This window comes from Toxorhynchites rutilus, chromosome 3 (assembly GCF_029784135.1).
Source record: "Toxorhynchites rutilus septentrionalis strain SRP chromosome 3, ASM2978413v1, whole genome shotgun sequence".
In the NCBI taxonomy this organism is placed as follows: Eukaryota; Metazoa; Arthropoda; class Insecta; order Diptera; family Culicidae; genus Toxorhynchites; species Toxorhynchites rutilus.
Genome location: NC_073746.1, coordinates 305,804,315 through 305,827,179, shown reverse-complemented (window position 1 = coordinate 305,827,179; position 22,865 = coordinate 305,804,315). Strand labels below are relative to the sequence as shown.

The 22,865-nt window shown below is 40.0% G+C and overlaps 1 protein-coding gene across 2 annotated transcripts in view; it reads right to left on the bottom strand.

The window, feature by feature from the left end:
* Positions 1-22,865, bottom strand: part of LOC129774924 (uncharacterized) — a 67,922-nt gene that overhangs the window by 7,444 nt on the left and 37,613 nt on the right. The window contains exon 3 of one of the 2 annotated variants that reach the window (XM_055779000.1): positions 3,459-3,657. The exons of the other annotated variant lie outside the window; for it this stretch is intronic. Coding sequence (XP_055634975.1) covers positions 3,491-3,657 — 167 coding nt within the window. The 3' untranslated portion in view covers positions 3,459-3,490. Of the gene's footprint in view, positions 1-3,458; positions 3,658-22,865 lie in introns of those variants that run through there. 2 annotated transcript variants of the gene reach the window in all.

Below are 22,865 nucleotides of genomic sequence, written 5' to 3'. Positions count from 1 at the left end.
AAAAACCAATCAATAAATATTCCACTAAATAAGTTGCCAGTTAAACAAACTGGGGATGAATGTCACAAGCTAGACATACGAATATTTCAATACCACGAACTATGAGATATCTAAGTAGATTGATATATAATATGAGAATAAGTTTAGTCAACCACAATCACACGCATTAACGCGTGTCGTGAACAATCGATCGACCGAGTGTTTTATTTCCAATCAATGAGGCATTCCACCACCGAATCCATTTTAATTTCATATTTTTGACCTAGCTGAAGTTTTGCGAATATGTTCTGCATTAGGTACGATATATTACGGTATTAGTTTTTTGAAATTCGATCGCGAACAATTTTTGGGAAGGGCGTATGCAAAAATGGTATAGTTTCAGAAAATAATCTGTTATGCCAAAACGGGTTGTTTGATCGAAATGGTGTCTTAGGAAACGGTATAGATTATAATTCAGCGGTTCTGGAAAAGGTACACACTGGAAAAAAAACTTTTTTATACCGGAAATAATTAAAATAAACTTCAAAAATGGAATGTCTCATAAAATGCAGTTTTAAAAAAATTATTTTTGTTTCCAATAAATGGTTTTTCATTTGATATTGGGCACATAAAAAATGAATTTTTATGACATTTTAAAATTTGCACGTTTTTTACAAATAAATCTGACTCAAAATTCTCGTCAAAGGATGAAATGTAGGAAATTCTTTAAATTTTCATAAAAAATAAAAACCTTTTTTTTCTTAAATTACACTGAATAAAAATAATTCAAAAATTCAAATGCAAATATTTTCTCAAACACGTATTTTTTTAAATTCCAAAAAAAATCCATGAATTGTCCTTACAATTTCTAACAAGTCAACCATATATCGGAAGATGGGCACTTTTACAGAGAAACAGTTTTAACAACAACTTTTTCATATTTTCTGTGAAAAAATTACAACTAATCCTAATTATGTTTAAAATCAAGATAGCGATATAGCGTATTCGACAAAGTTCTAGATCTTATTAGTTTATGAACTTTTGTCCAATACATCAACTTTCTATCTTTTATAGTTTCTGGAATACATGGCATTTTTGTATAGTGACTCCTGAAAAAGTAATGTTTTACTCGTAATTTATTTATACATAAAAATGTCACGAGCTAAACATTAGTAGTAATTTTTCAAAAACAAAACATAAAAAAGTTGTCGGGAAAAATTTTTAGAATTTTTTGTTACAAAAAAATTCTAAAAACAAAAATTTTTTAGAAGGTTGCAAACGTGCAAACTTCAAAATGTCATAACAAATAATTTTTTTTTGCCCAGCATCAAATGGAAAACCAGTTGTTGGAGACAATATGGGCTTTATTGCTGTTTAGTTTAAAAAATTCAAATGAAAAAAATGTGGTTTTTGAAATATTTTAAACGAAATTTGGAATAATTTTTTTCAAGAAAACATGAAAAAGTTGTTGGAAAAAAAATTCTCTTTAAAAGTGCCCATCTTCCTATGCATGAGTTACTAGTTGGAAATTGTAGGGACTAGTCATACATTTTTAAAAATAAGAAAAAAACGGTTTTGAAACAAAATAATATTAATTTCGAAAATAATTTGTTTTTCAAATTAGGTATATGGAGGTTTTAGGGCGCAATAAATGTTTTCACGGTGGTTAGACAATCCACTCCCCTCTTTAAAGGGGAGCTGCCATACAAATGAAAGGCAAATCTCTGCATAACTCGAAGACTAATCAAGCAAATGCCAAATTTTGCATGCGAAGATTTTAGGGAACACAAAACGTTTCTATGGTGAATAGACACTCCTCCTGTCTCTCCGAGAGGTGAGGGGGGCTGCCATACAAATGAAGCATACATTTCCGCATAATTCAGGAACTAATCAAGCAAACGGAACTTATTTTGGCATGTGGAAGTTTTAGGATGCAATAAATGTTTCTATGGTGGTTCGACACTCCTCCCCCCTCTCTGAGGGTGAGCTGAAATTTGTTTTTCATTTGTATGAAAAACAAATTTCTGCATAACTCGAAAAGTAATCAAGCAAATGGAGCCAAATTTGGTATGTGAAGATTTTAGGGGGCCCGAAACGTTTCTATGGTGAATAAACACTCCTCCCCCTCTCTAAGGGGAGGAGAGGGGAGGTGTCTGTCTTTGTTCTATTATGTCTTCTGTATCAAACATTTATTTCATGTAACGAAGAAACATTTTATTTGCAAGTGGTTGAAAAATCTTGAACGAGAATTGTGTCTGAAAATAATCTGATAATATAATGGTGATTTTTGGTAGAAGTACTAGGAATTTTATAGTAAAAGGTAAATGCAACGAGGTCAATTAGAAGATCAATCAATGAACAGTTCTGCGATTGGACTTGCGCTTAGTAAGAAAACGTAAATGTTTGAAGGTATAGATAACCAAAAAAAAAACAAATATTGGGCGGGACGAAGTTTGCCGGGTCAGCTAGTGTATTATAGTTTTTGTGTTAGAAAAATATTCTAAAAACATAAAAAACATCCTAAAAAAACGTGCAAATTTTAAAATGTCATAACAAATCATTTTCCATTTGCCCAGGATCAAATTAAAACCAGATGTTGGAGACAATATGGGATTCATTGCTGTATTGTGTCAAAAATTTAGATTAAAAAAATGTAGTTTTTGTGATATTCTATTTTCAAACTTTATTTTCAATTTTTGTCGGTAAAAAAAAAATTTTTTTTTCAGTGTGTAGTTATACCAAAAAATGGCATCGTCCCTAGTGCCGAACAAGTTGGCAAACTTTCATCTAAATCAATAATATGTTCGTATAATATATTCGAACATTCTTCGAAAATTTGTGTTGGTGTGATTGGCGGAATGCCGCCATTACTTCCTCAATACTTCGTGTCATTTTCACTCTTTTAAATTCTATTTGAATCATACTGTTTTTCGAGCATTTTTGAAATGCACTTCATGAGAGTATAAAGGATGTTCTATTGGTTTCCTCTGCTGTTTATGTATGCCATTTTTTTTCAAAGTCACTTTTTCGTGGAATTGTGTAACACTTACTCTTCATCTGAGATATCAATTGATATCAAAACGAGAGGTGAAATGATTTGCATTGTTGTCAATGTCTTCCTTCAACCTAAAAGATCCCTCAGATTGGAGAAATTTCATATTCAGGTTCCCAATACCCACGACTGTTTTAGTTTTCATTAATATTTTGATATTTAAATGTTAAATGTCCCAGGTGTTGAATTTATCTCAAACACATCGACTGTAATGCGAGGATAATTACCGCAAAATCCTGCTCGCTTCGGGTATCAATTGAATTTGGTAAGCATTGAGTAACATTGACAAATCGGTTTTGTTTTATTTCCGCGGCTTAAGTGCTTCTCTCTGTCACGTACCTTCCGGGTGATGGGAAGTTCTTAAAATTGTTCTCAATAATTCCCACTTATGGGAATTTCCAGTATTATAGTCCCGGAGTGGGGAATGGTCCTCATAATTTATTCTTCCTTCAATTACTGTCACAAAATGTATACCACCATGGAACATTGTTTATTGGTCGTCTCAGGAAAGTCGCTAGAAAGGAACCGCTTGTAAGGTTGTGACTCGTTAAATGAGAGTATGGTTGGCACTTTTCCGGTGCACTGTTGGGCTGCTCGTTTGCATCTTGGCGCTGTCGGTGTTTTCCCTAGAAATGAAAGATGATTTGCATAATGAAGAAGACAGTAGTAATATGACTTCTGAAGGGAGATTTTTCTTCTGCCTTATTATCATATCCATCTCGAATAAAGCAATGGCTTAATTGCGTTCGAGAATTTAGATTGGATAAATTCCCAAATGTAGCTACGACATGTCTCGTAGAGAATAAAAAATACTGTCTATCAGGTGGGACCGTTACTAGAGGAAAACTCACATCAACCCACAAGATGATACCAAATTGATAATAATCATTCAGATAAATTTCGCCGCGGCTGCCGGCGTTCTTTCAATTTTACGGCACCCAAGTCTGTAGATCGTCGGATGTCAGGAAGCATGGAACGAGATCAATGAAAGAGCAAACGATTATGTTCGAAAGATACCCCACCAAAGTCCTTGGCTGTGCGGATAAAAATGAAGAGAAATTATGGGCTCAGCTCTAACGAAGACGGTGAAAAGAGACTACATCCTTATATCGTCTGAAATGTTGGAGGTTTAAGTTTCGATAGAAACAATCTTCCTATGCTATACCCAAAGCTCCGATTACTTTAAAACGCCCAACGGTAGCAATTCTCATTTTGGTTTTCTTTTGGAGTTTTTCACAAGAATTTTCACTGCGCCACTTCCGCATCTTCTCATTTAATGTCGGGCGAAAATTGATGCGGCCATAATTTCGGTGCTGCCCAGATAAGCCACCGACCGCAAGGCAATGTTTGCGGGATCATTCGTTCGGTTTATCTTCATTCGCCCGAATGCTTCCAGCTATCAAACGGTCACGGGTCGGTATGTGAGTCAAGGTGGAAAAGTTTAACGCATTCAGAACGGTCCACCTTCCCATCATTGAACGCATTATCGTATATCACATTCTCATCGGTTGGGCTTTCCTACGTCGCTAGGGAGAAAGAGAGTGTTGAGATTTATGATTATCCACAAGAAAGGGACTAAAGACGAGATAGGTTACATAATTGATTATATAGAGCTTTCAACTTTCCACCTTTTTGGGAGTGATGCTTTTATAAGGTTTTTGATTTTTGGTAATTGTCAGTGTTTGTTAAGGTACCATTCTCATCTAATATTTATAATGATAAATTGTCAGCTTTAGTAAAAGCGAACTGTTAACTGTATTTCTAAACTATATATTTCACTTTATTCTCTGTTAAATAGGATACGATTACTCGTTCGTGGTCGATTCGACAATCATAGATCTGGGACAAGTAATCGAGCAAACACATCTCCCATAGGAACATTGAGTAGTCTTCTTCGAGCCCGTAGGGAGTTTTCTACTTCCGATCTGGCTAATTGTATTCAAGAAGCCACAACCAATGAGGAAATGTTCGGCAACCCAATTGAATGTTTGATGAAGGGGAAAGTGTTTTTCAAATGATTTCAACTTCTGTTGTTGCTTTCAGCAAAAATGAATTCAAATTTCCAATCAGGTTACAATTTATTTGATACGAAGTTATAAAATTCCTAAAACACAAATAAACAGGGATTAGGCACTTCCTTAAATTTAAGTATGAGTTTTTTTACTTTTAGTAATTCTGGCTGAAATTTTCCTTTAAACTGGCGAGAGCGACACAACAGAATATGTTCGTTCTATATTGTAGTATTGCATTAGTTTAGTTTGTATGTAAGGTTCTATTTAGCTTTAATTCACTTCGCTCACCTCATATTTTCAAGTCGCAGGAATGTTGCAGTAGATTGATTTTAATTTTAATTCAATTCATCAGCTATATCTATAAATTTACACATACATAAACATATTATCATTCTTCGCCGATTACCCGAAGTAACCAGACGAAGGAAAGTTCCGTTATCGGTTACCGCGTGATTGTTGTTTTTTTGCCGCTGAAAAGTTCATTTCGCTATTTGGATAGTGAGTGAAGTGCCCTGCCTGCAAGTGGATAGAGGCTTTCATCCTCGGAAAGCCAAGCATTGGTTTTTGTTTTGTCGCTGCTTCGCCGACATTGGAGATTTCGCCGAGTCATCGTGCCAACAGTGACAGTGCGGGTAAGCTTTCACCGACGACTGTGTGTAGTGGTGTCGTAGGCACATTCCCACCACCAACGAGCTTTCAGCGCGCTCTGGAGTGCGTTCATAGGTGAATAAAATTAAATATACTGAGAGAAAATATTTAATAATTATAAGTTTTTTTTTTGTTTTTGTGAATTATTTTATTGTGAAATATTGTTTAAAAAAATACTTAGAATATAAGTGAAAATTTAAAATGGCAGAGAGTGGGGGACCTTCGGATATGGAGGTCTCTGACTCTAGTTCCCTCCTAACGGATAAGAAAATGTCACTCAAACGTGTTCCAAATACGGAAGATACTTCTTCTAGGGACGAGTCAGCTAACCCTACCAAGCCTCCCTCCAAAAAACTAGCAAATCTCCCATCTGCCCTTAACGATCCCACTCTACCTTCAACCTCGTCTTCTCCCTCTGTTCTTCCCGCTCCTTCTCAACCTTCGCCTTCCCACTCTCAATCCCCGTCCTCGCCTTCCCCCCCTGTTATTCCCACTCCCCGTGTAAAGGTCTATCCAGAAGATGCGCCCGGAACTGGTCCCTGGGTTGTTTTCTTCAGGCCTAAGCCAAATGGAAAGGCGTTGAGAGTCATGCAGATCGCGAAAGATCTGGCAAGGTATACCTCCGTTTCGGAAATTTCGAAGGTTAGACCAAACAAATTACGAGTTGTCGTGACTGATCGAAAAGACGCAAACAAGATTGTTGTCGATCAGCATTTTACAATTGAGTATCGGGTTTATATTCCCTCTCACATAGTCGAAATTGAGGGTGTGATAACCGAAACGGGCTTGACGTGCGAATACATTACGAGTGAAGGTACCGGCCGTTTTAAAAAACTGCCCTCGACGACTGTTAAGATCTTGGGTTGCCGCCAGCTCGGAACAGTCTCCCATGAAGGATAAGAAAAGAAATTTACGCCGTCCAACTCGTTTCGAGTCACCTTCGCTGGTTCAGCTCTCCCTGACTACGTGATGGTAGATAAATTGAGGTTAGCCGTGTGACTTTTTATTCCAAAGCCAATGACTTGTCTAAAGTGCAAATCAGTTGGTCACACGGCTGCTTATTGTGCCAATAAAGAACGATGTGCCACTTGCGGAGAACAACATGAGGGGAAATCCTGCAGTGCGACTGAGCATAAGTGTCCATATTGCGGGGGATCCCCACACGTGCTCTCAGCTTGTGAAATATACAAGGCTCGCTGGGAGAAACAGAAGCGCTCTTTGAGGGAACGCTCTAAACGCACTTTCGCAGAAATTTTGAAGGGCGCTTCTCCACTGGCTCAAGAACAACAACCAATCAATACACACAATGTCTTCGCTACGTTGCCTGTTGACGAAATGGAAGCGGATACAGCTAAAGGGGTCACGCCGTTTATTTCTCAAGGGAATCCCCGGCGTAAAAATGTGACCACTCCCAAAGTTCAAGGACAAGTCCCTCCGGTGATACCCCCTGTTAGCTTGCCCAAAAAATCGAGTGCAGCGGATAAGCAAAATCAGGTCCCTCCTGGCCTCCGTGGTAATAGTTCACCTTCGAACGACCCAGCACTCGAGGGGACATCAAAAACCCCAACTGTCCCTGTTTTTCCGTCAAGTTCAACTTCCCAATCGGGATTTATAAAGTTGTCTGACCTTGTGGATCAAATCTTCACATGTTTTAATGTTTCCGACTCCATCAGAACCCTTGTCACCGCAATGCTTCCAGTACTAAAGACAATTTTGCAGCAATTGATGCAAACATGGCCCCTCCTTGCAATGATTATCTCTCTTGATGTCTAATTTAAATAGAGAGGTCGGAGATATCACTGTTTTACAGTGGAATTGTCGTAGTCTTATGCCTAAATTGGATACATTCAAATTTCTAATTCATAAACTCAATTGTGATGTTTTTGCTCTATCCGAAACCTGGCTCTCTTCTCAAAATGATCTCTCTTTCCACGATTTTAATATAATACGCTTGGACCGCGATGACAGATACGGAGGGGTACTATTGGGGATCAATAAGTGTCACTCATTTTTTAGAATTGACCTTCCACCTATTGGAGGGATCGAAGCTGTTGCTTGTCATGCAAACATCAGAGGCAAAGACCTCTGTATAGTCAGCTTGTATTGGCCTCCGAGAGCTGCGGTTAGCCGCAAGCAACTTGTTGACATGTGCTCACTCCTTCCTGAGCCGCGATTAATCTTGGGAGACTTCAACTCTCACGGAACTGCCTGGGGGGAACAGTACGACGACAATCGTTCATCGTTGATATATGACCTTTGTAACAGCTTCAATATGACCGTTTTGAATACTGGGGAAACAACACGTGTACCTAAACCTCCTGCTAACCCAAGTGCTCTTGACCTCTCGCTTTGCTGGAATGTAATCCAGGATCCCAACGGTAGTGACCACTTGCCAATCAAAATTTCTATCACCAATGGGTTGAATTCTTCTGAATCAATAAACATGGCATACGACCTCACAAGACACATTGACTGGAAAAAATATGCGGACGCGATTGCTCTAGCCATCAATTCCAGAGATGGTTTGCCTCCATTGGAGGAGTATAACTTCATTTCTCGTTTGATCTATGACAGCGCGGTTCGCGCTCAAACGAAACCCATCCCAGGTTCCACTATTCGTCGAAGGCCTCCCAATCCATGGTGGGATGGCCAGTGTTCCAAGCTTTATGTAGAAAAATCGAATGCATTTAAAGCTTTTCGGAAACGTGGAACCCCTGAAAATTTTCAGACGTATTTGGACCTTGAAAATCAATTTAAAAACTTGATCAAAGGGAAAAAACGTGCTTATTGGCGAAATTTCGTGGGAGGTTTGTCACGAGAAACGTCAATGAAAAAATTATTGAAAGTGGCTCGAAACATGAGAAATCGCTCTTCAACGAATGAAAGCGATGAATATTCACATCGATGGATTTTTAATTTTGCACGAAAGGTTTGTCCCGATTCCGCTCCCGTGCAAAAAATTGTTCGAGATATACCACAAGATAGGTGCGATCTTGATTTCGAGTTTTCGATGGTAGAATTCTCTCTTGCTCTCCTTTCATGTAACAATTCTGCTCCGGGATCGGATAGAATTAAGTTCAACTTGCTGAAAAATCTCCCTGATGTGGCGAAACATCGCTTGTTGAACTTATTCAATCGGTTTCTGGAGCATAATATTGTTCCAGATGATTGGAGACAAGTACGAGTTATAGCTATTCAAAAACCCGGAAAACCCGCGTCCGACTTCAATTCGTACCGCCCAATAGCAATGCTGTCTTGTATACGGAAACTGTTGGCGAAAATGATCTTGTTTCGCCTTGATCGATGGGTTGAAACGAATGGCCTACTCTCAGATACACAATATGGGTTCCGCAGGGGCAAGGGGACGAATGATTGTCTTGCGTTGCTTTCTTCAGAAATTCAAATGGCTTACGCCGAAAAAAAACAAATGGCTTCAGTATTCTTGGACATAAAGGGGGCCTTTGATTCTGTTTCAATAGAGGTTTTGACAGACAAATTACACTCTCGGGGTCTGCCGCCTCTATTGAATAATATGTTATATAACTTGCTTTGTGAGAAACATTTGAACTTTTCTCACGGAGATTCAGCAGTAAGTCGGGTCTCTTACATGGGACTCCCCCAGGGCTCATGTTTAAGCCCTCTTTTTTACAACTTCTACGTAAGCGACATTGACAATTGCCTTACACAAAATTGCAGCCTAAGACAACTTGCAGATGATGGAGTGGTGTCTGTCGTAGGATCAAGCGAATCCGACCTGCAAGGACCCTTACAAGATACTTTGAACAATTTTTCAACCTGGGCCATTGGGCTAGGGATCGAATTCTCCACGGAGAAAACAGAGATGGTGGTTTTTTCTAGGAAGCATAGACCAGCAAAACCAAAGCTTCAACTTTTGGGTAAACCGATCACTCATGCTATGTCATTCAAGTATCTTGGGGTCTGGTTCGACTCCAAATGTACTTGGAGGGCCCATATTAGGTATCTGAGTAAAAAATGTCAACAAAGAATAAACTTTCTCCGTACAATTACCGGCACCTGGTGGGGAGCCCATCCAGAAGATCTTATAATGTTGTATCGAACAACTATTCTCTCAGTGATGGAGTATGGCAGTTTCTGTTTTCAATCAGCTGCCAAAACACACCTCATTAAACTCGAGCGAATTCAGTATCTTTGTCTCCGTATTGCGTTGGGATGTATGCCCTCAACGCATACCATGAGTCTCGAGGTTTTGGCAGGCGTACTCCCACTAAAAGATTGCTTCAATTTATTATCTCTTCGGTTCCTCATCCGGTGTAAGGTTATGAACCCATTGGTGATCGGAAATTTTGAACAGCTGATCGAGCTAAATTTTCAATCTGGGTTCATGAGTCCATATCATGAATTCATCTCCATGCAGGTTGATCCTTCTTCGTATATTCCCAACCGTGTTTGTTTTCCTGACTACATCAATTCCTCTGTGCATTTTGATCTGTCCATGAAGCACGATATCCATGGAACATCAGATTATCTTCGATCGAGGATCGTTTCAACGATCTTCGATGCAAAGTATGGGGACATCAATTGTGATAATATGTACTTTACTGATGGGTCCTCTATGGATGAGTCCACAGGATTTGGAGTGTTCAACGAATTTTTTAGCACCTCCCATAGTCTTCAGTTTCCTTGCTCTGTGTTTATTGCTGAATTGGCAGCGATACACTGGGCGCTGGACAGCGTCGCCTCACGACCTGTTGAACACTATTACATTGTAACGGATAGTCTTAGCTCTGTCGAAGCTATCCGTTCAGTGAGGCCGGAAAAGCACTCGCCGTACTTCCTTGAGAGAATACGAGAAATTTTGAGTGCTTTATCCAGACGCTGTTATGTCATTACCCTTCACTGGGTCCTTCACATTGCTCAATTCTGGGTAATGAGAGGGCTGACTCATTAGCAAAGGTAGGTGCAATTGAAGGCGATATTTATCAGCGTCAAATCGCCTTCAATGAATTTAATTCTTTAGTCCGCAAAAATACCATAGTTAACTGGCAACGCAAATGGAACGAAGATGAATTGGGCCGGTGGCTCCACTCGATTATCCCTAAGGTTAGCCTCAAACCATGGTTCAAAAGTCTGGACTTGAGTCGGGACTTTATTCGCACCTTCTCCCGACTCATGTCGAATCACTGTTCGTTAGATGCGCTACTCTTTCGTATTAATCTTGCCGGCAACAATCTTTGTGTTTGTGGCCATGGTTACCACGACATCGAGCACGTTGTTTGGTCGTGCGAGCTGTATCTTGTCGCCAGATCGAATTTAGAAGACACCCTTCGGGCCCGAGGAAGGCAGCCCATGGTGCCGGTGAGAGACGTGTTGGCTCGGTTAGACCTTGATTACATGTCCCAAATATATGTATTCCTTAAAGCTATCGATATTCGTGTGTGATTGTCCTTATACCCTTAGTTTTTCCTTTTCCTTTTCCTTTGTGAGAGATCGGATCCCTTCTTAAGAATAAGATGAAATGTAAATACATATTAGATATAAGATAGGTTTAAGAATTGAGTGTGATGAGTGTGATTGAGAGTGTGATTGAGAGTGTGAGTGTGATCATTGTCAATATATCCTCATATCCCCTCCTTTTCCTGAAGAAAACATGTCACCCTTCTAAACTTGAGTCGACCGCGAGTAATCGGTTTCCTATATTATTAACATTAGAATTAAGGAAAAATGTATATATACTAGTAACAATACAGTAAGGAGTTCGGATCCTTTAAACCTATGTAACTAACTGAGCCTGTAAAAATAAACGATTTAAATAAAAAAAAAAAACATTATAAATTTCATTTTAAGTTCTCACCAGTAGTAATTAAGATCATAAACTAGAGAATTTTTTAGCATACGTTAAATTGTCTTAGAATAGATTAAGTATTGTTTAGGATAGATTTCAATTCACCTTCAATGTTACTTTGTTTTGACGTAGAACTACGTCTTTCATTAAGGTTGCCAAATCAGAGAACAGGTCACGTTTATGACTATTTTTGTCACGAACGGATTTTGGCGATTTATATACCAAACGAATCGGAAATTCCCTAAGACTTGTTTGATATGCTATTCATTACAATCCCATAGTCTGTGTATGGTTTAAATTGATGAAAACTGGAAGCATTCCCATTTCCTCATACATTTGTTCTGTCCATTGTGTGCTTTCCCGAACAGAGCTGTCAATGTCGAGCAGCTTATCGACGAGCAATGAAGGGAAAATCGTAAGATGTGAAGTCTCCGTAAACAAAGGAAAAGAAGAAGAACGAAGCAGAATATTTGCCTAGAGTATAAACAGTGGATCTCGCTGAGGCAAACTTTCATTCTTCGTGAGGAAATCGACTGAACAACATCGTTGCTGGGCGAGCTGGATGGCGAGGGATCGAATGCTTTTCTCAAGGCAATGGGGGTGGAGGAGTAATATAATGAATAAAGTAAAGTTTACCAAGGGCCTTTTTGGAGGTTAGAGACGAATGAACTGAAGAAGTTTAAAGTCTCAAGCAAGGAAGAAAGGCAAACTTTCAGTATCGTTCTGTATTCAAAGCAATGACAATCGCTTGTTCTTCCTTGTTTTGCGTCATCACATGTCTTCGTTTCGGATTGAGCTGTGCACGCGACTAAATTACTCACTCGCTCAATGGTGTGGGGAATCATCAAGCTAGGCTATCGTCAGCTCACCAAGAAAATAAATGTTCTGGAATTTTGTCATTGATTTTGTTTCGCATTGCGGTAGGAAAACTATCTCCACAAAGGATGACGACTAAGCCAATCTAGACTGGCAATATTAACAGAAAAGGCTTCTGTTGAGAAGAGCGCAAAACGAAGATAAGTGTGTGTATATTTAGTTGCTTCAACCCATCGATATATGGATATTTGTGTGCGTACGTGCGTGCTTCATAACCCGTACGTAAAAATAGTGCATCTTCGCTACGCTGAAACCCCATTTGTATCTGCTCCCATGTGCATTGGCCCTGTAACGATGCAACAATCGCCTATTTTTTATGCTATGATTACCGATTGTTTTGTGTTGCAAATTATGCAGTCGTAATGATAAATATAAACAAGGAGGGAAGATAGCGGGAGGGAAATATTTACGCTAGGGTATTAGTAATGAACCTCTGCTGAGGCAAATATTCAGCCTTTTTCCAAGCAGTTAACATTGTTTGTTCTCTGTCATCAATGCATTCAACTGACGCTATGGTGAAGCAGGTGATAAGGTTGTGCACCAAAAAAATATTTGGGGAGTACCAAGTTATTCAATAAATTATAATAAGTTATTAATTTATTTTGGCTAGCGTGCCAGTCGCAAAACTGCTTTCAACTAGGATTGCATTTGCGCTAATCTTGATCATAATGAAGCAGTGCTACTCTTTTCAAGGTTGTTGAGATCAGCAGATAGAGTTTATTTCGTTTATTTAGACACCAAGAAAGTAAATGTCGTTCTGGAATTTTGTATGTGCTTTGGTTTGGTTTGGTAGCAATACTTTCTCCATCAAGCATGGCAGCTGCGCTTATCTCGAGTAAAGTATTGTTCTGCGAGCACAAGAATGAATCATCAAATTATTCTACAATGAAAAAAAACAATTCAGAGCGACCAAACTGCTAGAATGGTAATTTCAAAATTTTCGTTGCATTATAAAATAATATCCGCGGTTATAAACAAGCGACTTGAATTAAACCACAGCGTAGTTCTACGTCAACAATGCGGTCGTGTCTTGAACACAACCTCCTATATTTTTTTTCTTTGTCTATTGTTCAACCTTCCTATTTTTGTATCATCCTTTACAGCTGTCGTAGGGCTGTCGATAATGTAGGATTATTTGGATACCCGCCAACCTACCTTTCGACGTGGCGTAACTAACATCTGTAGTCTGCGTTCTAGCAGTCGAGCTCTATCATTACTATTCAGTGAGACCACTCAAATCGATGCCACTATAAGTAGAATCCTATAGGCTATCAGTATACTGGTCACTGATAGGATGATGCGAAATAAACCCTATTCAAACATCACTCCATCGATGTTAACCCTCACGAGGGTTGCAAAGATGTTATTCCGACAAGTTGGGATTATATTCCTCATTCAGTGTGTTTTCCCGGAAATGTTTTCCACCAGAGAAATGAATGGAGCTCGAGAATGTGGATCGTTTGTGCCCTGTAAGAAGTTGTGAGTACTGACTGGTTTTATTGCGAAAGAATAGATAAAAATAGAAGTGGGAGAGATTTCGCAGAATCAGCCTCCGTGTTTATAGCAAATAACACGTGGTGCTGGTCAGCAAGATTTACTGAACCATTTTACATATATTACGCAAACGATTGTCATTCGGAAGAGAGGCTATCTAAGTTTGTTTTTTGGAGTGAGTCTAAATTTATTGAACATTTTTTTATACGGTTCGCACCAGAATCGTTTTCCGTAGCGTACTTTGTTAATATAGAGCCAGTTTGAGGCAACAGAGTCCGAAACAAAAAAAAAGTTCTATAACTTTATCATTGTTGAAATGTGAGTAGAATGATTTTTCTTATCAAATATTATCGTGCATCACCTTTTGAGAAAATCTGGATAATTTTTTTTTCCATGAGAGAAAGGTGTATTCTGACTTTAAGGGGATGAATCAAAAATCAAATTCCTCTTTTATATTCAAAAAACGAAAAATACCGTTCTGAATCATATTTCGGACACTTTGTTCTAATATCTTGAAATGCTCAATGCACTGATTGTATAACGATAAAATTAATATCACAATTGCTTATTTAGAGTTCCTTGGTTTCACTATCACTTCATTTGAGAATTACATTTGAATTATTGTATAGTAGGAAAAAATCCATCCAAAATCCAAAATCCACTTATTATCGTTTGTGTTTGACGTTTGCCTAGCGTGAGCACGTAGAATTTACCCCTTCATCAATATTCAAATTTCTCTCGTGTTTCATCAGTTCTCATCATCGTTATCAGGTTACTGCGATTGCTTGGTAAGTGTTTTGCGGTTGACTATAAAATATAATCAAGTGTAATGTAATTTTCGTCCAAAAAATTACAAAATAAAATGTTTGAAATTTGAATTCAATCTGTCCGAAATTTGATCTTTTTATAAATGGTGTACGAAGTTTGATTTTTATTCGCTTGATTTGAAAAACATTTTATTCGATGATTTTTTTTATGTTTCCAAACCAATAGGTACCAAAGCAGAAAGCTTAAAAGCATATTGAACTAATTTATTCAAAATATCAACCAAATAACACCTGTGCATAAAGTTGAGATCTGTTTTCTGCATCATATGCCTTAAGCATCCGAAATATGATTCAGAACGGTACATGCAAAAAAAACAAATGAAAAAAAAAATTTTTTTTGACTCGATTATATACAGGATTTGATTATATACAGTGAAAAGAAATCAGAAACTGTATATAATCTAGACCGCGCTGTACCTATTCGTTAATAAAAACATATTTTCATTATACCATCACATGACATGGAATGGGTTTTAGATAAATTTTGTTATTTTTGTTTTGATATAGTTATATGATGTGATAAAATCACAGTCACATACTTTTCATTACTGTTTTGGTTTCTAGACCTCAAAATTCATGGATTCAGAATTCTGTAGGAGGAAGCAGAATATTGTTGTAGATAAGAATGATTTGGAAATAGTGCACAGTTCAACTAATTAAAAGAAATTATAGGAGGTTGTGTTCAAGACATAACCGCATTGTTGACATAGAACTACGCTGTAGTTTAATTCAAGTCGCATGTTTATAACTGCGGATATTATTTTATAATGCTACGAAAATTTTGATATACACATTCTACCAGTTTGGTCGCCCCGTGATGTTTTTTTTTTAAATGTAGAATCATTTGACGATAATTGTTTGATGATTCATTCTTGTGCTCAAAGAAAAATGCAAGCGCAGTTGTCATCTTTAGTGGAGAAAGTTTTGCTACTGGCAAGCGAAACCAAATCACATATAACATTTCAGAACGACATTTGCTTTCTTGGTGACTGAATAAACGTAATAAACTCTATCTGTTAATCTCAACAACCTCGAAAAGAGTAGCACTGCTTCATTATGATCAAGATTAGCGCAAATGCAATCCTAGTTGAAAGCAGTTTTGCGACTTTCACGCGAGCCAAAATAAATTAATAACTTATTATAACTTATTGAATAACTTGGTATTCCCCAAATAATTTTTCGGTGCACAACCTTAACACCTGCTTCACCATAGCTTCAGTTCAATGCATTGATGACAGAAAACAAACAATGTTGACTGCTTGGAAAAAGGCTTAATATTTTCCTCAGCGGAGATTCATTACCAATACCCTAGCGTAAATATTTCCCTCCCACTATCTCCCCTCCTTGTTTATATTTATCATTACGACTGCATAATTTGCAACACCAAACAATCGTCAATCATAGCATAAAAATAGGCGATTGTTGCATCGTTACAGGGCCAATGCACACGGGAGTAGGTGCAAATGGGGTTTCAGCGTAGCGAGGATGCATTGTTTTTACGTATGGGTTAAGAAGCACGCACGTACTCACGCAAATATCCATATATGTTGCGAATTGTAACCACTATTCACGCCTTTCCAAAAGGTTTTCCGATGAAGGGTTACCGAATCTGTGACAGTACCCTTTTCCACAAACTGCAGTAACTGCACTTTCTTTTCAATTTGAATAGGGGTCAGTTGAGGCCCTATTTTATCGGTTCACGTAAAGTGACAATACCACAACACAATTTTATTAGACACACAAAAGGTTTATTTTACTTAAACAATGCTTTCTTCTATTCTACTATTCTTAAAACTATACAAAAATTACATTTAAAGTTGGCCGATTTTCGGTGACCGACCAGTGCTCCCAATGGCTGAAATTCTAGCACTACTAACTCTAACATCGCTCACGTGCGCTATTTATCAATGAGCGCGTAAAGAGAGAGATTCGAATAGCGCTTTACAATTTTTCATTTACGCTCATTCCGTTTACGTTCAGGTACGGTATACACAGGCGGGGATATTCAGCTATCGCCGTCGCTATGATAGCCGAGGTCTAACCCAACTTGAATAACCTAGCTATCTTCCTATTAATATCCCACGTATCAATACTATTATTGCACCTATCTTATTCTGAATCTTCTCCGCTTATATCTTGTGTAAACATAGCCGGCCACCTAAATTTGTTCTGATAAATTTATAAACAAAAACAAACATGTGAAGTGAATTGTGATATACAAGTGATGAATTTAGCCTAATGCATACGTCTTTCACTTGTTGTGGGTGCTCTGAGATGTGGAATCTCCATTCAGCTGATGCTCTGCCAAGTTCCGGTCGAAGGGAAGTATAAATACTTTAGAAATTGGTCTTTTGTAGATTCCAGATTCTGTTCGAACTGTTACAACTCGTACGACGCCATCTTCTCCTGGATGCACTTGATGAATTCTTGCTAATGGCCAGGAGATTGATGGTTTGTTATCCTCCTGAAGTAGTACCATTTGGCCTGGAGCCACATTTATTTTGTCCAGGTGCTTCCTCCGGAGATGATTCAATTCGGTGAGATACTCCTTTTTCCATCGTATCCAGTGGTCTTGGATTAACTTTTGCAGCTGCTGATAGTGCTTCAAGCGATGCATTTTTGTGTTTGTGTAATCTGGATCAGGGATGGTGCTCAACGACTGGCCAATTAGAAAGTGTCCCGGTGTTAGCGCTTCCAGCTCGTTAGGATCCTCAGAGAGCGGTGTGAGTGGACGAGTGTTGAGGTTGGCTTCAACTTGTGTGAGCAGTGTGGCATAATCCTCATAGGATAGCTTTGCGTTGCCGATTGTTTTTACGAGTGTCGTTTTTGTTGATTTGACCGCTGCTTCCCAGAGGCCACCAAAATTAGGCGCTCTGGGTGGGATGAATTTCCATGTTATGCCCTGATTGCTACATTCATTGACGACTACTTGCTTGTGCTTCTCATTTTTTAACAAAGTGTACAGTTCAGTGAGTGTGTTTCTTGCTCCTTGAAAGTTTGTTCCGTTGTCGGAATGGATTTCTGCTGGTAGTCCACGACGGGCTACGAAACGACGCAAAGCAGCGATGAATGCTTCCGTTGATAAATTGCAGACCAACTCTAGGTGAATTGCTTTGGTTGCGAAGCAAATGAAGACCGCTATGTATGCTTTTTGAGAAGCTGCCCGGCGATGAATTGGTTTCATGTAAACGGGGCCGCAGTAATCGACGCCTGTTATTGTGAAAGGTCGACTCGGACGAACACGAGCTTCGGGCAATTGGCCGACAGGTTGATTAGAAGGGACAGGTTTGTGACGGAAACATTGTATGCAGTTGCGATACACAAAATTCACGAGCGCTTTACCACCTATGGGCCAAAATTCTTGACGTATCGAGGCTAGTGTCATGCGAGGACCAGAGTGTAGTATTTTGTTATGATAATGCGTTGCGATGAGAAGTGTTAATGGGTGCTTGTTAGGGAGGATGATTGGGTGTTTGGTTTGATAGCGTTCGGGAGATTGTCTGAGCCGGCCACCAACACGAAGAATACCTTCCTGGTCAATGAATGGATGCAAAAGTTTTAGAGACGAGTTCGATGGGACTGGTTTATTGTTTTTCAGCGCCTTCAATTCCTCACCAAATCGTTCTGTTTGCGCGCATTTTACTAAAATCTCCTTCGCCTTTTTCAGCTCAGACACCGTCAGCAATTGATGCTGATTCCGTTGGGACCTTTGTCGACAATTAGATGCGAATCGAACGATGTACGCTGTGATCCGGACCAGCCGCCAGAATGAGGAATACAACGTAAAAAGAAAACACGGATCAGGAGCTTGCTGAACAATGTTGACCACCTTTCGCCGTTCTAATGTGTCTTCAGATGGTAGGATTAAATTGGCGACCTGAGGCCATTCATCTTGTGGTTTTGATAGCCATGCCGGACCGGACAGCCATATGGAGTCTTCCAATAACTGTGCTGGGAGTAAACCGCGTGAGACATGATCAGCTGGATTGTCGACGCCCTTGACATGGTTCCATTTATGTCCATGCGATAGTTGTTGTATCTCAGCGGTACGATTGCCAACGAACGTTTGCCATGTGTTTGGCGGTGCACGTATCCAGTGCAGTGTGACCATGGAATCGGTCCAAAACCAGCAGGGAATTCCCTCCATCCTCAGCGCTGCCGATACTCTTGCATACAGTTTGGCCCCCAAGAGTGCAGCACATAGTTCCAGCCGTGGTAGGCTAAGCCGCTTCAGAGGCGCTACTCGTGATTTTGCGGCTGTGAGCTTCGTTGTATTTGTCCTATCCCTGCCGGTTGATCTAGTGTAAATACATGCACCGTAGCCAGCTTCAGAAGCGTCGCAGAAAACGTGAAATTCGACATTCACCCAGGATGACACAAGAATGTATCGGGACACCGAAAAGCGTTGAAGAAGTGGCAATTGCGCACAGAATTCCCTCCATCGACTATCAAGCTCGTCAGGAATTGGCTCGTCCCAGCCAACAGAGGCCAACCAGAGATGCTGCATTTGAATTTTTGCCCAAGAAATTACCGGTGATACTAGTCCAAGAGGATCATACAGCTGAGCGATGACCGAGAACACCTTCCGTTTAGTCCAAACACTATGGTTAGATGCTTCCCGTACTTCGATGCATAGTTGATCCAGCTTTGTTTCCCAAACAACACCCAAAGTTTTAACCCTGTGTTCCGGTTCGAATTGCAGCGTTGGAGAACTTTCTATGCTAGCTGGTGGTAGGTCGGCTAGTACCTCTGGTTTGTTCGAGTTCCATTTTCTCAGTTGGAATCCACCTTCCCGTAGGAGGGATTGTATTTGATTTCGTAACTCTTTTGCCTCTTCCGTAGATTGCGCACCTGACAAGAAGTCGTCCATATAAAAATCCTCCTTCAGTGCAGTGACGGCGAGAGGATAGTTGTGCCCGCAATCATCAGCCAATTGTTGGAGTACACGCGTTGCAAGAAAGGAAGAAGGAGAAAGCCCATATGTAACCGTTTGCAGCTCATATACCTTGATCGGTTCGTGTGGATTGAAACGCCATATGATCCGTTGTAAAGATGTGTCGCCAGAGTGGACTTTTATTTGCCGGTACATCTTCTCTACATCTGCTACCAATGCTACCGGATGTTTTCGAAACCGGAGCATCAAATCCAACAGCTCGTCTTGAATGACCGGTCCAGTCAACAAAGCTTCGTTCAACGAATGACTGGTTGATGTCTTTGCAGAACCATCGAAAACGACTCGTACCTTGGTTGTTGTACTTGCTTCTTTGAACACAGGATGATGTGGAAGATAGCAAACATGTTGCTCCAATTTCGGCATTTCTTGAACGTTGTGGATCGATCGCATGTGTCCAAGGTCAAGGTATTCTTGCATAAAATCATCATAATGTTTCCGTAGGCTAGAATCATGTACCAAACGCCTTTCAAGCTGCTGGAACCTTCGCAGTGCTGCGGTTTTGGACTCTCCTATCAGCTCGTTATAGTTGATTCTCTTCGGATAGCGTACAATGTAACGACCAGTTTCATCTCGGGTTACAGTATTCCGAAAATGAAGCTCGCAATCTTCCTCTTCTTGCGAACGAGGAGTGCTTTTAGGTATTTCTTCTATAATCCAAAATTTTTCGATTGATTTTTCCAGTTTTTCAGCTGTCATCACATTGCAGCTAATTTTTGCAATGGAATTTCTTCCCAGAGCTTCACCTGCAGCCACCCATCCAAAAACTGTGTTGACGAAGATTGGAAGGTTTGGACCAAATTTTCGGAACTGCATCCGGCCACCATTAAGCAGATGAAAATCATAGAAATGCTGCGAGCCAAGGACTATATCTATCGGACCAGATCTGTGGAAATCAGGGTCAGCTAGCTTCATCCATTGTGGAGGTTTCCAACGTGAAGCATCATGTGAAGTATTTAGATGAGTTTCAGTTATTTGGTCTAAGACCACGAATTCCAATAGTGCACAATATTCATTGACTCTCGATGTTATTTCAGCGGAAACTTCATATGCTGTTTGCTGCCGTGTCTGTCCAATACCGCATATTTCCAAAGTTTTGTTACGAAGAGAGAGATTTAATAAGAGGCACAATCGTTTGGACATCAGATTGGCCTGCGATCCGGAATCCAGCAACGCCCGTGCTAGATGCGACCTTCCAGAACTGTCATTCACCTTTACCAAAGCCGTCAGTAGAAAGACGTGAGACTCCATGGACTCCTTTGCCAGATTAGAAGAAATTGATACCACCGAGCTAGAAACCAAACCACCAGAACTCGATGAATCACCAGATGTAGACGGAGTAGGAGTTTTATCGACAACCGCTGCGCTAGTGGCCGTCGAACCAGAACCAGGGAAACCAGGGTGTAGAAGGGTGTGATGTTTCTTATCACACGTTTTACAACGGAACTTTGAAGGACAGTCTCTTGCCATATGATTGCGTCCCAGACAGTTGCTACAGAGACGCTTCGAATTGGTAAACTTCAACCGTTTGTCTAGAGTAAATTTTCCAAATGTCGGACACCGTACGATGGCATGTTGTTGACCGCACGATGCACAGCTTGGACCCGTATATTCAGTCGCCGAGTTGACTGAAACCTTCATTGAACGTGCTTTAATAGCGCTAGGTGGACTAACTGAACCAGAAATGTGTTGATCTACCGACACTGCATCAAGTACCCGTGTTTGTTTTTTCAGGAACTCCACAAGCAAAGGGAAACCAGGATCTTCGTGATGTGTTGCTTGTTCCTCCCAATGCTTCTGCGTCGAATCATCCAGCTTTGAGATCATGATGTGAGTCAGCATTGCACCCCATCCGGCTGTTTTTTCACCCAGTTGATCCAATATTTTGGTGTTTCTCTCGAAGCAATCGATGATGTCGTGGATACCTGAAGCCGACTCTTTCTTCATCTTCGGATATTCTAGCAGCGCGTTCAGATGACGTTTCTTGAGTAGATAACCGTTGGAGAACCGAGCTACCAAACCATCCCATGCAACCCTATAATTCGCATCGCTCATCGGAAAGGAATCAACCAGTTTCAACGCATCATCTTTCAAAGAAGCTCGCAGATAATGGAACTTCTGGATATTGGTTAACTCAGCAGAGGAATCAATTAGGGCCCTGAATGTATCGTGAAATGGAAGCCAGTGCTCATATTTTCCGTCGAATTCTGGGAGATTTATTTGTGGCAGTCGTACAGAGGCGTGTAGTGTGTTAGTAGGTGGTAAAGCGTAGTTTTGTTGCTCGTTTTGTGTTAAAACCCGTGGTAATTTTGCCATCAACCTTGCCCTTACCTCGAAATATTTTTCTTCGAAGTCAGCCCTAACTCTCCGGTGCGCCTCGATGTTTTCTTCGTCTTCCTCTGCCTCCTCAATTTCATTTTCAATCTCCTCGAATTCGTCCCATTTGGTTTCCAATTTCTCCAAGCGGCCCTTCACGACGTTTTCATCGGCTTGTGCGTTGTCAGCAGCGTATTTCTCCGTACGTAGAAGAAAATCCACAATGCTGTCCCTCACGAAAATTTTGGGCTTTAGTTTCTTTCCCATGACGACTGCTGCTGGAGAGTGTGTTGAAAGTGGGAAAATTTTCTGGTGAGCCTGTCAAACAGGCCTTGAATAAAATTATTCTTCCGAATGTAATTTGTTCCTCTTTTTCTTTACTTTCAGCAGTTGCAGCAGTTGCAGTAAGCAGCAGTTGTCCACCAGAATCCAAAAGCCGAATTCGTTCAGCAGCGAGAGAAGCCGAGGAACGTAGCAGTCGAAATCCACACGATGTATATCAGCGTTAAAATTGTGAATTTATTTTTCTAAAATCTGTTCGAAAATACGACAAGCAAAGCACCTTTCCACAATAAAATAATTCTGTTGGACAGGAACTCACCTTGTGAGCCTGTCAATCAGGCCTTGAATAAATTTAATTGCAATTGAAGCTCCGTATTGCGTATGTAATTTTCGAATTGAATGTCCTATGGTCCTAATTTGTTTCAAATTCAATTCCACCTTGTCGTCCAGAAAAACTTCCCGAATGTGATCGGCCACCGAGATAATCAGCACATCCAATAACGTAGAACACCGAAAAGTAGAGATAGATGACCCGGTAGAACAGAAAGCGTTTTTAGAAACTTTGGACAGGTACTCACCGTATGAGCCTGTCAACTAGGCCTTG